The sequence below is a fragment of the Girardinichthys multiradiatus genome, chromosome 7 (assembly GCF_021462225.1).
Source record: "Girardinichthys multiradiatus isolate DD_20200921_A chromosome 7, DD_fGirMul_XY1, whole genome shotgun sequence".
Classification (NCBI taxonomy): Eukaryota; Metazoa; Chordata; class Actinopteri; order Cyprinodontiformes; family Goodeidae; genus Girardinichthys; species Girardinichthys multiradiatus.
The window spans coordinates 42,534,156-42,549,555 of record NC_061800.1 but is presented as its reverse complement, the minus strand read 5'-3'; the positions used below and the strand labels follow the sequence as shown (position 1 = coordinate 42,549,555).

Sequence of the window (15,400 nt, the reverse complement as noted above, 5' to 3'; positions counted from 1 at the left end):
TGTTGTAGTGATGAAGAAGTCTCTTTCTGTGTCAGTTTTTCTCCACGGTTCATCCTTATCTCAGCAGGCTGCAGTTGTCCTTCAGATCCACAGAGTGGGGAATATGTGAAGGATGTGAATGTGGTTTATGAAACATTTTTACAAGTATATAAATCATTATATGATAAGAACTGCCTGATATTAGTGTCACAAAAATAAAAATGACATTTGTAAAACCCTGGCTGACCAAGGGACTGTTAAATATTATAAGAAGAAAATAAATTATATAGAGATTTTGTTAGATTTCCAACTAAATCTAAAGAAATGAAATACAAGATTTATAAAAACAAGTTAACAACGTTAATATGACAAGCCAAGAAAGATTACTACAATTTAAAGTTGAGAGAGAATAGTGGTGATATGAAAAAACATGGAAAATATTGAATAGTTTTGTAAGACTGAACTAAAATCATCGTCCTGAAAAATATTTTTTAAGGAAGAAACAAGATTGACTGAAAAAAATAAATAATTTTAATTCCTTTTTTGTAAATCTAGAACCAGACCTGGTTTCTTCCATTAAGATAAATGATAAAAGAGGTGGAAATGTGCAGCGTGGCTGTAGAAGTTTACACTCAATGTTTCTAGGAGATATAAGTGAAAATAAAATTCAAACTATGGTGAGAAAAAACAAAACTAAAACATCTGTTGATAGTGACGGGACTGACATGATGATTATAAAAAACTATTGAAAGTATTATTAAACCATTTACTTATATTTGTAATTTGTCCAAAGTGGCAAATTTCCAGGGAAAATAAAATTAGAAAAAGTAATTTAAAGAAAAGTCTGAGATATTTTAACTTAATTCTGTAATTAAGAGTCTAAGATCTAACTGGTCTTTATGTTTTTCCATAGAAATATTTCCAGCTTGGGCCAAAGTTCTCCTGGTTCTGCTGGTTCTGCTGGTTCTTCTTGCTGTTTCTGGAGGCCTTTTATTTCATTTCAGACATTATTTCATGTCAGGTAAGTTCCTTTTACAACCGTATCAATGCTGATGTCTGACATTCTGAGGTTTTAACAGTTTTCATTCGACACATTGAGACCATTTCAGACACTGAACCATGAGCTGAAGCAGAAAGATGGAGGAAGCTTCAGGGTTGCCATGGTTTCATAGTCATCATTTTACTATTATGGGATGGATCCCCTAACATGCTCAGTTTTCTGTGTTTCTATGATCAGAAACTGAACCCAGATTAACCCCAATATACCTTTATGGTGAATAAGAATACAAAGAATGTCCAAGTTTAGAATGGAAAGTACTGTAGTACTACTGTAGTACTACTGTAGTACTACTGTAGTACTCCAGCAACCCACCCATTCATCCATCTTTTGTCGTGAAGATGGAGTCCTTCCTCCTAGCAACTCTTCAGTTTCACCTGCGTTTATCAAAGCTAAAACAGATTTAGTGCCTTGCTAAAGTATTTACACCCCTTTACTTTTTCACATTTTGTTACTTAAACCTATAAAAATAAATACATTTAATGGGATTTTAGGCAGTAGAACAACATAAATTAGTGCATATTTAACAAGTAGAAGGAAATCAATGATTGTTTTCCAAATTAAAAACAATAAAAGTATAAAAAGTATGTCATGTATTTGTATTCAGCCCCTCTGAGTCAATATTTAGTAGAACCATCTTTCTCTGATGTTCCACCTGAAGCCTTTTGGGGACGTGTCTCTACCAGGTTTCCTCATTTAAAGACTCAAATGTTTCCATTCTTCTTTTCAACAAGTTCAGTCACATTGGATGAACAGAGTCTAGAATCAGCAAGTTTTAAGTCTTTCTACAGAAACCAAGCTGGGTTTAGATCTAAACTTTGACTAGGCCATTCTAACACATAAATATGCTCTGATCTGAACCATCTCATTGTAGCTCTGGTTTTATGTTTAGGGTCGTTGTTCTGCTGGAACATGAACTTCCTCCCAGTCTCAAGTCTTTTCAGCCTCTAACTGGTTTCCTTCCAGTCCTGTTTTTAGCTCCATCCATCTTCCCATCATCTCTGACCAGATACCCTGATGGAGAAAGTTCTCCTCCTTCCCTCTTCTCCATTAGTCTCTTATTCCCTTCTTACATTACATCATGAAATACTTTAAACAGCTTCTGTTTGTGGCTAAATAAAGTCTAACATCTGATTGGTTAACCTGCACAGCAGCTCAGCTGCAGACCAATAACCTTTTCTATAGCAGTGTTAGAATAACTGAGTGATTTAATTTGTGAGGCTGAGAAATAAATAAATTCATGATGTGCTGCATCACATGACCATCAAATAAAATAATGATGAAATAATCACTAATAATTAAAACTTGAATGTCAGACTTTTATCATTTAATCTCTAATTCAAAGGTAATGTTTAAGCCGTCCAACCGGACCTTCTAAGGTTGATGAAGAGTGAGTTTAATAAAAGGAGAAGCACTGTGAAGTTCCCAGAACCAGAACCATCATGAGGTTCTGACTGTCCTGCTGAATATTACTGCTGCTTCCTCTCACCACTAAACACAAATCCATCCCAGGTTACAGGGTGATGACCTGGAGGTCATTGGAAACACTTCTCTGCATTTGACTCATCAGTCAACTGTTTTCACTCCTGTCCACTAGGAGGCAGCAGTAATGTGGTTCATCATCTGTTAGTTAAAAAGTAGAACAGATTGGAGGGATTTCTCTTCATGAATAAACATCTGGATGATAGTGAGTCTTTTCTTCTGTGTTGTAATGAAGTTTTGATCACATGCAGCTCTGTCAGCTGCATTCTGCATCTGCATGGTCACAAAACCCTGAGTGACACGTTGTGAAGAGGTGGTCTTCTCCTGGAATATTACTGAGGACCATTACTGTGAACATCAACATCATCAGTTCTACTGCTGTCAGTGCAGCTGATCTGTTTGTTTCTCAGTCTACAAGGTGGAGGTGGATCCAGGAGTGGAGTCTGTTCTGCTGCCCTTTAAAACTACAGTCCGTCTACCTGAAGGAGTCATAGTAACGTGGAGAAACAGCTCTGGTTGGATGGTCTACAGTAATGACAGGATCTTGAACGATTCCAGTGAATCCTTGAGCTGGTCTGAAGAAGAAGAGCTTCAACACAGGCTGTATAGAAACAGAACAAAGATGAAGGAAAAACTAAAATCTGGAGACTTCAGTTTGACCCTGAAGAACCCCACAGACAGAGACACAGACATCTACACCTGCACCGTCTACAAGAGGAGCTCAGATGAAATCCTGACTAAGAAACAAGTGCTGCTCAATGTCAAAGGTCAGTACTGTAAATAAAAGTCACATTTTATTCATGATATCTTTAATAAAACCAGGGGAGTTGGTCTTTATTCTGAGTTATTAATATGAAGGTTAGAATGAGGAAACATGCTACAGAAATATAATCTTTAATACTGAAGAAAATGATGTAATAAAGAATAGAAACATTATTCATAATAGATGCTGTGAAACTAAAGGTATTTCCTGGTATTATATGAAATGATTGAATATTTAGGAGTACCAGTATCCATCCTTTCATCCATCTATTGTCCATACCCACCTATCCGTTCAGGATGGCATGGAGGGGGCTGGTGTCTAGAACCATTGGGTGAGAGGTGGGGTCCAGCCTGGACTGGTCACCAGTCCATCACAGGGCAGCTGGACCAGTAGAATCTGTGGAAAATTAAATATTAAATGACTAAACTTTACTGTTTCAGGTTAGTTTTTCAGTGGCAGAGTTAAAATGATAAACTTATAGAAACATATATTTGTTTTTGTGGTTTTATTTCAGTAAAAACTTGTTCTTGTAAAAACAGTAACGGCTCTTTGTTCAGATTCTACCTTTCTTCTCTTCTCCAACCAGCTGGAGCTGACTCTTTTATCATAGCCATAGACTTTGGTTCAGGATACAGTGGCTACGCCTTCAATGTCAGACCCAGAGAGGAAGGAGGTGGGACCCAGTTAAAGAGATGGGGTGAAGAACTGGGACTGGACTCCCCAAAGACTCCAACCTGCTTCCTGTTGGATAACATAAAACTTCTGGAAGTTTGGTTATGAAGCTAAAACAGCGTACAACAAGATGAGAAAAGAAGAAGATGAGAAACATAGTTTCTATGAAGACTTCAAGAGGAGCATCAGTTACCTAGTAAGTAAAGTAAAGATCAGCAGATCTTCTTCCTCCTTGGGTCCTGCTGTGACCTCTATGAACTCACCTGTCTTCTCAGGTTGAAACTGTGTCTCCATCTGAATTATCTGAGATAGTTTAAAGCTGCTCTCTGCCTCCTTCACAGCTTTCCTCCTGTAGTCATGGAAACAGGTTTTAACTCTGTGGGTCCCTATATAGCAAACCTAATGAACACCTCTTTCATTTCTTGCTGCACTCTGACTGGTTTTGAACTGGTTTCTGTACAACAGCTTTAAAAAGCTGAACTTTGACCTTTCTGTTCTTTCCAAAGCAGCTTTTTGCTCCTAGTTTTAGAGAAGATCGTCTATCTACAGCTGCAGTCTGATGTTGTTTTCAGATTTGTTCAACTTTTCAAAGATCCAAAGTAGGTTTTCAGCTCAGCCTTGAATTGAGGAGTTTTGGGTTTTATTTTAGACAATTTATTGTTATGAATATAAAATGAACCCATTAGAGTCAAAATGTTTAAAATAAAAGAATGAGTTCTGGTCCAGTCTTTTATATCATTAAATAATAACATCCTAATATTATAATTTAATATTAATGCCATAATTTAGTTGAAATAACGTTTCAGTTTCAGTCCAGAAAAAGGAAACATAAATACGATCATAAAAAGATGTGAAATTGTTTCTGTTTTACAGAAAGAACAAGATTCATCCAAGTCATTTCTATATGTTTAATAAATTGGTTTGTTGGATAAATTCAATGAATTATTTTAAAGTGAACTTTCTTGACCTTGTTGGTGACTAAATCCTTGTTATTATAAGTCCAGATCAACGACCCGTTAATATTCATAAAGTTAATATTCTAATAAAACTGACAACGAGGAGTTATTGGACAATCAATCATAAACCTAAGAAATTTATTACATTTTATCCAAGATATTAATGCCATTAATGAGAATATGTTTATTCAGTGGTGTCTGTATATATTGGGTCCATTTCTGTTTTGTAGCAGCCTAACAGAACCAACTAGAACCACATCAGAACCTGGACTGGATTCTCTCTCAGATACTAGAACATCTAAAGTCCTCAAAAACTCAGTAGATGTCAGAAGATTTCATTCACTAGTTGGAAACATAATTCATATTATTTTGGATCCATTTCTCATAAAATATTGATTTATTTTTGTTTTTCATATTTTAGTTTTTCCAAATCGAACATTAATGTTGATGTTTGTAGATAAGAAGCCGACATGATGAAAAGTTAGACGACTGAACAGGAATTTAGTCGACATTAAATCACATTTAAGAAGAAATTCAATCCGTCCAATTAGTTTATTAATAAGGTTTGGTTTTAATCACCATAATCTGTTTGTCTCTAATGAAATGATTGATCCAGTTCAGCTTGAAGATCATATCTGATGTATTGAAGTCTAACATATTTAAACCTCCTTGATTATAAAGATTATTTAGATCAGATCTGTTGAAATAATGAGATTTATTTTTCCAGACAAAGTCATAAAGAGCAGAATCCACTTTTTATGAAGGATTTATGAACATCTATGAGTTTTTCAGGATAAACTGAGTGAGATAATCTCTCTGTTTTAGATCAAATGATTCTAGCTTTCAGCGACAGATCTCTCATGATCCACGGATCAAATCTAGTTTTCATTTTAGGAATTAAATGTTGAAAGTTAGATATGATCCTCTCAGACTGATCTCAACAAATATTAATTCCCAAATCAGTTTCTTCTTCTTTGACAGGAAGACCTTCAGTTTCTTTATGGACACAACCTCTTTGAGAGGGAACAGGACACATTTCTGAATGTTTAAAGTAAGCCCAGATCCTCCAGAGAAACATTAATACAGTCTATAATTTATTTATCTGAAACTCATCTTTCAAGAAGATATCTGAATGATCTGCTGGTTGACAGCATTTCATTTCCTGACCTGAGACGGTGATCCCTTCAAATGAGTCCTTTTGGATCTGCAGCAGTAACATCTGCATCACTCATAAAACAGGACTGGGGCAGCAGGATCTCCCAGTTTAATTCCCTGAGAAATGGGAAATCTCCCAGTGGTTCCCCACAGAAGTTTAACCAAACTGTTACAATCGTTATAAAATGTTTTAATGGCTTTTCTGAAGCATTGACCAGAATCTAGGAAGTCCAAAACATCAAGTAAGAATGTGTGGTTTACAGCATCAAAGGCTTTATAAATGTCAATAAACACAATATAGCTGCTGTCAGTGATGTCATCCTTATAACCAATCAGATCCAGGATCAGCCTAATATTGCTGCTTATGGGTCTTCCTTGCATCAAGCCTGATTGACGGTCATCTAGAACGGTCTCTAAACAGGACTTCAGTCTTTCTGCAGCAATATGAGAGCAATGTTGCATCATTGTTAATGAATGTAACTGGCCTCCAGTTATCAACCTGTACTGGATCCTCATCAGGTTCTGGTATCAATGTCATGAAGTCCTGACACATTGTTGGAGGCTTACAGGCTTCTATGGCCTCCTTAGAAACATCTAATAAGAAGTCAGTGATGTGGTCCTGAAACATCTGATCCAATCCTCCAGGAAGGCCGTCATTACCTGGGATTTATTGTTCTTCAGTTACTGATTCAATGTTTCACTTCTTCCAGGTTTAATTCTTGATCCCAGAACTCCTTTAGATCTTTGTCAATAATTAGTTTTATTTTTAATTGTTGAGAGAAAGGGGAGGTTATTACTGTCAGTTCTTTTAGAGCTTTTGGTTAAATTCCTCAATAAAGACAGAGATTAGTTGAGTTTTCAGATATTTTATAGTTGATTTTAGGTTTATGTAAATGGTTGATCATTTCATTTCATTTTTCCAGATGATGAAAGTATTTGTTGTTCCTTTCTCCGTTCTCCATCCATTTCCATGGAGAGAGAACATCAGCACCCTGAGCCAAACCCTGATAAATACGACCTAATTCAGGTTGTAGTTCAGTAACTTATTGATATCAGTCTGAGAAGCTCATCGTCTTCATGAACAACAATTATTTCTTTTACAACTTTATTTTTATCTTTTCTTTGGCTAATTTCTTCCATCTTTTAATTGCAGCTTTTTAAATTAGAAATTCTGCATATTCCCAATATTTGCCATAAATATTTTCTTCTACTGCATTCCTCCAATTACTGCTAATAATTTATTTTAAAGAGTTTATTATTAAAAAGTATATTATTTAATATGTTTTATTGCCTGGTTTATCATGTGTAAGTATAAAAGGATTGTTTTATGATCAGTAAATATTAATGTTTCTATTTTAACGTCACTTTAAGTCATTTGAGCCTAAATCTATTCTAGAAATCTTATGAAGATCTTTTTATTCCAAATGGATTTTTTTTGTCTCCAAATATCAGAACAATTCAACAGCAAATATAAATCATGAAGTTCAGTCTGTGAATCTGTGGATTTTCTCTGTGGAAAATCATCTATTTGAGGATTATTAATGTGATTTAATCTCCTCCTAAAACTAGTTTTATATTCAAAAAGATGTTTAATAAAGTATAAATTTCCTCTTTAAATTCCTTAAAATAATTCTGATCATTTGGCTTTTTTTGTAACCATTTATGTTCCCCAACACAGAAACATGATCCATAAATTCAGTGACTAAAATAATCCATCTTCCATTACTGAGCAACATTTTTAAGTATCTTTCCCTGAAAAGAGCCTCTTAATATGGCAACACCAGCTGATTTATTATTCCTGTCAGACATCCAGATGTTTTCTCTCCACCGAGTTTTCTAAAAGCTAAAGTCTGAAGCCACAGCATGTGTTTGTTGTAGAAAATAAAAAGCTGCCTTTCTCTGTAGCTGATCATGAATACTCCTTACATTCAACCAATAAAGTGATCAAGACAGAATGATCAATAGATCAATAAACTCACTTAAAGACTGAAGGTTGGTGAATGTAGAAAATGATTTTCATCACCTTGGGAATGTGTCAGAAGCTCAGAGCAAACCAGGAAATTGTCACTAAACCTGAAATGATAAAAATGTTTCCTGCATTTTAATTGAACTCCTGAAAAACGGCATAAATCAGAGATAAAGAAAAAGTGTCAGAAGACGAGGAAGTTCCTTATTCCTCTGATTTCCTTCCATCAGTGAAGGTCCTGGCTCCATGAAGAAGACTTTCTTCTCCTGTCTGCGTTCCTCATCAATATGTGGCCATAATTTGTTGTTCAGCTCTTCATCTTTGGTGGTTAGATCTTCACCACATTTTAACTTTCTGGTTCTGAGGAACTCGGAGCTCTTTGCAGATTTCCAGACTAGATCTTTGGTTGATCTTGAGATGAATCTGATCACTGGTGGATTCTTGCTGCTTTCTTTCCTCCCAGTTCAGTGGCTCACATCAATGTAGAAACATGGATCTTCTCCAACGTCTGGAGCCATGGCCGAGCAAATTTCTATCACTCGTTGCATAACCTCCTTCGCTTTTTTAAACCAGTTAGTAAAGATGGAACAGAACCATCGTTCATCTCTCCTTATCAAAACGTTAGCCTTACTAACAACTGATGATTCCCTGCTGCTTACTGGGCTGAGGATTTGGTGAAAGAGCATAAAACAGAAAATGTGTTCATTACACTGGAAATCATTCATATTTAACAATAATGTCAAATGAACAGTTAAACCTGAAAACAGTTTATGATCCTTTTCAAATCCAGTCTCTACAGCAGCTTTGTAAAACATGTAATCTATATTAAAATGTCAAATATGAACAAACATCTGTTTGCAGCTCAGGGAACACTGAAGCACCAAGCTTGATGAACACATTTTAATGTTCACATCCGTATAATAAATATCCATCAATGGATCCATCAGAAAAACCTCCATCTAATCTATTTATTGTGAGGCAGCGACGGTCTGAGACAAAATGAGGATTTTAAACAGGTTTTATCCATATGAGCTTCTGGACCAGGACTGATCCTGTTGAGCTGCTGCAGTTTTTACAGCTTCTAGTTGTTGATGTTTCATCTCTGCTTACTGACCACATCTTCATGAACATGAGAACTCATGGAGGATTTCTATCTTCATTCGTTTGTCTCATTTCACATTCAGTGTAGTTTGGAGAACAACTCCAAGAGCAAAGCTCAGGCATCAGTAATAACTTTGTGGAGGAAAATAATGTCCTCATCATCTCATTGAAGCATCATGGTGATGGGGACCTGTGCAGCTGGTAAGGTGTGGCTGCTGATAAACTCTCCAGATCAAGTCAAACATGACCAAACCTCCACGTTTCCTTCACGTCTCTGGCATCTAACTGACAATGTCCTCTGGTTGGTGTTGGGATATAATGTGCAGCAAATGTTTTCAAGAAACAAACATGAAGAAATAAGATTTATTGCAACATCATGTTCTGGTCGGAGCTCTGAGGTCAACATCTCAGCTGCTGCTGGAAGTCCCAGCCTCTAAATGAGAAACAAGAGGTGGTCATAATGTTTTGGTCACTGCTTCTATATTTTAGGATTTATTTCCTGTCTTGGCATTTCAGGCATGAAGAAGCTGGTTGTCTACATTTGCTCTACAGAAAGGAGACCTGGAGATGGATCTTAGTTGTTGAATTGATTTTATTAAATCAGGACTGCATCTGGCATCAAAACAGACAGGTCACATCACTGAACTAGGAACCGGTGTTTATATGACCTTTAACCTTTAGGATTATTCTTGGTTGCTGCATCTAAATGATGGAACGTTCTGCCTCTCCATATCAGAGGTGCTCAGACCCTGGAAAATGTTCAATCTTTGCTGAAGACCCACTTCTTTGCTGTGTTTCTTTCACCCTGTGGACGACAGTTTGGAAAAGCAGGAACTTCCTTTGCAAATGAGCTTCATAGATAAATTTGACCTCTGACCTAAAACTGAACCATAAAGACATCTACAACTAAAGACTTTAGTATTTTAAATCAAAGAAAATACACAGAGAATCCAGCTCTGATTAGTTTTTCAAACCAGTAAAATCTGTTACTTCATCTTTAAATCCGTCACTCAGACAGAGAAGCTCAGAGGAAAAAATACCAGTTTCTGTTTGGACTGGTTTTAAGACGACAGTAGTTTACCACCAGTAAACCTGACAAACTGACCTGAGTTTGGATACAAACTAACAAACTGAAACATGTTTCCAGGACGACTGGGGGGAGAGAATCTATTCAGCCAACAATAACTACAACAACTACTTCAACTCTATGAAGGCCCTGGATGTTTTTAAACTAGTTCTGAGATTCCTGAAGGACGATGCTCTGAAAACCATCAAAGTTCATCCAGAAGGTGGAAAGTTCACAGCCTCTAACTTCACCTGGGTGTTGAATGTTCCTGCCGTCTGGAATGATTCACATGAAGGGTTGATGGTAGAAGCTGCTATTCAGGTAACATCATGTTTTTAAAGAGGACAGCAGCTCTGAGATGTTCAGAAGATTCAGACTTTTCATTTCTCTTCCAGGCTGGTCTTGTAACAGAAGACACTAAAGACAAACTGATGTTGGTTCTGGAACCAGAAGCAGCTTTGACCTGGTGTTTGAAGCTTCCATCTGATGGTTTCTTCACACAGAACCACAGCAGAGACTCACAGGATCCATCTCCAGGACCAACAGATGCTGGTACCAGCTGTAATGGTACTGTGTGGATCTATAAAGTCTGTCATACAAACATTCACCATAGAACAAGTTCTGGTCTGTATTCTAGGACCAGTTCAACATATCAATGGATTCTTTAGGTGATCCGTTGAACTAATCCTGTCGATACAGAAAACTCATGGAAATGTTGAAGTTTTTCTTACATTTTTGTTCTTAAATGTTTCAAACCATCAAACATTTTAATCCTTCAAAGATAACCTGAGTAAATACAAATAATGATTTCATTTCTTCCTAAAATAATCTAAATAATGCTCTCCAGACCAACCTGACTCTATGTAAAGAAGTCATTTCCTCCTAAACCCAATAACTGGTTGTTCCAACCTTGATGCAAACACCTTTTTATCTGGGAATAAACCTTTTAAATCACTGAGGAGGAATTTTGGACCAGAATCATTTTAATTCAGCCACGTTGGAGTGTTTTCCAGCATGAGTTGATGTTAGAGGTTCTGTCACGGCATCTTCAACAGATTCCAGTCCAGACTTTGACTAGGCCACTCTTTTTAAACCATTCAGAGGCAGACTTGCTGGTTTGATTCAGGTTCTCTTGAGTCCAGAAATCTTTGGATCAACAAGACGGGTCTTTGAGTTCTTTGGGTCAGCAGTGGTTCTGACCCTGAAACTCTCCCATGGAGGCCATTTTTGTCCAGTCTCTCTTTCTTGTTGTTGAATCATGAACTCTGACCTTAACTGAGGCCTGCAGAGCTTTAGATGTTTATTCTGGGTTCTTCTGTGACCTCCTGGATGAGTCGTGGATGCTCTCTTGGAGCTCTCTTGGTAGGACGGCCACTCCTGAGAAGGTTCTCCACTGTTCCATGTTTTCTCCATGTGTGGATAATGTCTCTCTCTCTGTTCACTGAGGTCCTAACTCCTTAGAAATGGCTTCGTAACCCTTTATAGACCGATGTCAGTGACGTTGCTCCTCATCTGTTCTTGTAGTTCTTTAGATCATAGAATGGTGTCTTGGTCTCTTGGGTCTTTTAGCCTACTTCATGTTGTCAGACAGGTTCTGTTTACCTGGTTTCCTGGTTCTAAAGGTCTGACGGTAATCAGACCTGGGTTTGGACCCTGAATAAAACAATGTGGCTGAATGTTTAGTTTGGATTTAGTCTGAAACATGACGACCAACAGAAGTTAGTAAACTGATGATTGGCTGATATTACAAACAGGGAACTTGATGAGAAAACCCCGAGCTGAGAGAAGCAGGCAGCAGCAGTGGCTTGTTGTTGAGAGTAGAGGTGGTGAGTTCATGTCTGAAGGAGCAATGCAGCTCAGATAGAAACGGACTCACAGGCGTTCTCTCATTTATAACATGGACCTGGTTATCAGGTTGTTAAAGGACACTTAAGGCTTTCTCACTCTGAATATGTGAGTTGATGTAAAACCAGCTGTGTGAGAGGAACCATCATCATGATGAAGCATGGCTGGAAACCTCTAAAAATCACTGAGACCTCCTTAAAGCAGAGCAGATGTGTTCAAACTATAGTTCTCTGCTAAGATTTAAACCTCCTCCTTAAGGCCAGACTTTATTTTAAAGTGGTCTTGATCAGTAGATCTCCAGGTTTGCTCCAGGTTTTAGACTTTGCTGGTTTTTACTCTCCTTCACTCCATTATCTGACCATTTCAGAGGAATTTATCTTTGTTTCTTAAGCTTAACTCTGACCAGCAGAAAAAGCCCCTAAACTTGAAATGTTCATCAGTGATAATCAATAACCTGCTTCTGATAAAATACCAAACATAACAGTTTGATACAGAACCTATTTTAGGTCCAAAGAGCCATTAGCTGAAAACTTGGCCTCCAGAAGACGATCAGTTGAAGGATGATGGATCACTGAGGTCTTAGAGACATGATTTCCAGATACTGTCCATCTGCTGAGGACTCTGGTTAATAACATCTTCTAAAAGCCTCGGTAAAAACTGATCTAGACGGCTTTCAAAGATAAAGTCTTGATCCTTAGAACAGATTGTATTTATTTTTAATTCTTTATTTCTCTTCAACTGTTTAACTTTACTGTTTCTGTTTCCTCTTTCTGAATTTAAAAAACTAAATCAGAATAAATGATCTGTTTGAATCTGTGGTTTTTTAAAGATATAAAGAGTAAAAACTTAAACACAGGATGAGCCTTTAGTCTTTTAACCAGACAACCTGAATATAGATCCTTCCAGTTTGATTTTCTACCAGAAGCAGCTTAACTCTGCTGCAGCAGAAACCAGCTCCATCCTCACCCTCCTCCAGCTACTGTAACTTATATCTGCAGCTCTACAGAGCGACACGCTGAGACCACGTCCTGCCTCCCTGGTGAACGCCGGACTCTCAGAGCGCTGAGTGTTCACAGGCAGGTTCTGCTTGTATGAAAACCTCACTACGAACTCTCAGGCTTCTACGTTTCAGCAAACATATCAACCTTTCAGGTTCTGTTGTTTCAATTATTTAGAACTGAAAGCAGGAAAAATGTGAATCGCTTCAGATGTTTCCCATGATGCAGCTCAGTTTAACCCCCGACTGTGAAGCTACATTTGGTCGACATACCAGAGGATCTGTAAACATGATGATGAAGATATGTCAGAACCTCCAGATGATGTCGTGTAGAGCCAGATGAAATAAATCTATCCTGAAGGAGGTAAATCAATAAAGTCTCTTGATAAAAATATTGAACTACTTCAAGTCTATGAACAGTTGCTTCTTCAGCAACTCCTATCACTCACTGAGGCCATCCTGTGATATCAGAGAAACGAGGCCTTGTTTGTCTTTGTTTCCATCCTGAAGATCAGGCCTCAACAGGCTTCATGTGGACACGTCCACTTTGCTGGACTCAGGCCTCAGGGCTTCATCACCAGACGTAACATCTCCACCTCTAACACTGAATCATGACACCTTCAGCATCAGTTCTACTCTAATATCTGTCAAAGACGCGTCTCTCAGACAGAAAAGACTCTCACTGTCCATTTTTATTGCTGTTGGTGACCTTCTAAGATGGTCTGAGGGAGCTGCTTTGACACAGGGTCATCACTGATCTGGAAACTTCTCCAGAGATTTCCAGCATCACAAACTATGGAGGCAGAGACGGTGATAAATGAACCGGCCTAAAAACCTCCAGCTGAGCCTGAAGCAACCATTGAACGTTTTTCATAGAAGCACTCAGTGAGGTTTCTGTGTTTGTTCAGATCCACCAGGAAGTCAGGTGGCAGTACACTTTGAGAAGGAACCAGAAGAAACCAAAGTCCTGCTGGAGACCCAAAACAGAGACGGAAAACGGTACCTTGTTGTGGACTGTGGAGGTAACTGTTACACACGGTTATTCAAATGTTTATCAAGATACGAGTTTTAAAATCTTTGTGTTCAAACACCAAGAGAACCAATAAATGTGGATTGATGTCATCTTTTTGATTCATGTTGCTGAATGTGAGTTTGAATCTGCAATAAGTTGTTTTCTGACATTTATCTTTTATTCTGTTTTATTCTCTTCCTGTTTGTCAAAAGATGAAACTATTGACTTCACTGTTCTTGAAGTCCTGGAAGGAGGAACCTTGAAGAAGCTGCAGGAGGCCTCTAGAGACATTCTGGGAGGACGAACTATGGACAGAAAGTTCAAACAGTTCCTGGAAGAAATTTTCTCTGATGGAGTCTGGAAAGAATATGAAGAAACCTTCTCCAATGAGGTTCAGAAAATGATGTATGATTTTATCCGTCTCAAACAGGTGGATGAAGATGTTCAGATCAGCTGCTCAGATAACCTGAGAGAACAGGCTCAGAAAAAGAAAGAGATTGAAACGTTCTTTGACTCGGTGGAAGGAGCTTCCTGGGATGAAGGAGTCATCAGAATCACCAGAGAGAAACTGAGATCTTTCTTTGATGAGAGTCTGCAGGACATCACCAAGAGTCTCAGAGAAGAATTACAGAAAGATCTCAACATTGGGTCTATTGTGTTAGTGGGGGGCTTTGCTGAGAGCCAGATACTACGTCAGCACATCACTGATCAGTTTGGACCTCGGTATAAAGTTCTGTGTCCTCTTAGACCCCAGGAAGCCGTCCTGAAAGGAGCTGTAGAGCTGGGAAGAAACCCAAAGTTGGTGTCGTCTCAGAAAAAAGGTCCAGCTTGCTTGAATTGGTTTTCATGAGATTTATTTTAGCAGCAACTGTTACTAATAATAAAATAATAGTGATGATGATGGTGATTTCTAATCCCAGATATTTGTCTTTATTTTTAATTAACTGATGGAAATAAGAGTTTAAATTCTTAATGAATTAATAATGAGGTTCTGACAATGATCCAAACTGTAGATCTTCTCTGTAAATGAGGTTAAAATGTGTCAACATGTAGTTTTAGTTCCTGATTTCTGGTTCTGCAGATGAAATATTTTGATGTGAAGTTCTGTGGTTTATAATATAGAGTTCACTCTGTGGTAAATCAGTGAATTCTTGTTTAAATAACTGATAATTAGTATAAATAACTTTATTGACAGACATGCTGGTCTAATTATTAACAATAAATGAAAGAGAAACGGATCAAATAACCTCTGACCCAGTATCTCTACTGCAGTGATGTGTTTTATGAATGAATGTTGGTGAGGTCACGACCTTTCATCTCATTAACAGCAATATAAATATATAATCAGT

At 37.6% G+C, this 15,400-nt stretch overlaps 2 protein-coding genes across 3 annotated transcripts in view; both read left to right on the top strand.

The window, feature by feature from the left end:
* The window catches only part of LOC124871635, a 26,648-nt gene extending 21,974 nt beyond the window's left edge, over positions 1-4,674 (top strand). The window contains exons 6-9 of one of the 2 annotated variants that reach the window (XM_047371096.1): positions 893-1,000; positions 2,929-3,059; positions 3,108-3,285; positions 3,868-4,674. In XM_047371096.1, coding sequence (XP_047227052.1) covers positions 893-1,000; positions 2,929-3,059; positions 3,108-3,285; positions 3,868-4,061 — 611 coding nt within the window. In that variant the 3' untranslated portion in view covers positions 4,062-4,674. Of the gene's footprint in view, positions 1-892; positions 1,001-2,928; positions 3,286-3,867 lie in introns of both variants that reach the window. The other variant, XM_047371095.1, reaches the window with a different exon arrangement.
* Positions 4,084-15,400, top strand: LOC124870891 (heat shock 70 kDa protein 12A-like). The gene is made up of 5 exons (XM_047369715.1): positions 4,084-4,149; positions 10,279-10,518; positions 10,593-10,764; positions 13,948-14,061; positions 14,264-15,400. The coding sequence occupies exons 1-5, from the start codon at positions 4,084-4,086 to the stop codon at positions 14,899-14,901; spliced, it is 1,230 nt and encodes a 409-aa protein (XP_047225671.1). The 3' UTR covers positions 14,902-15,400.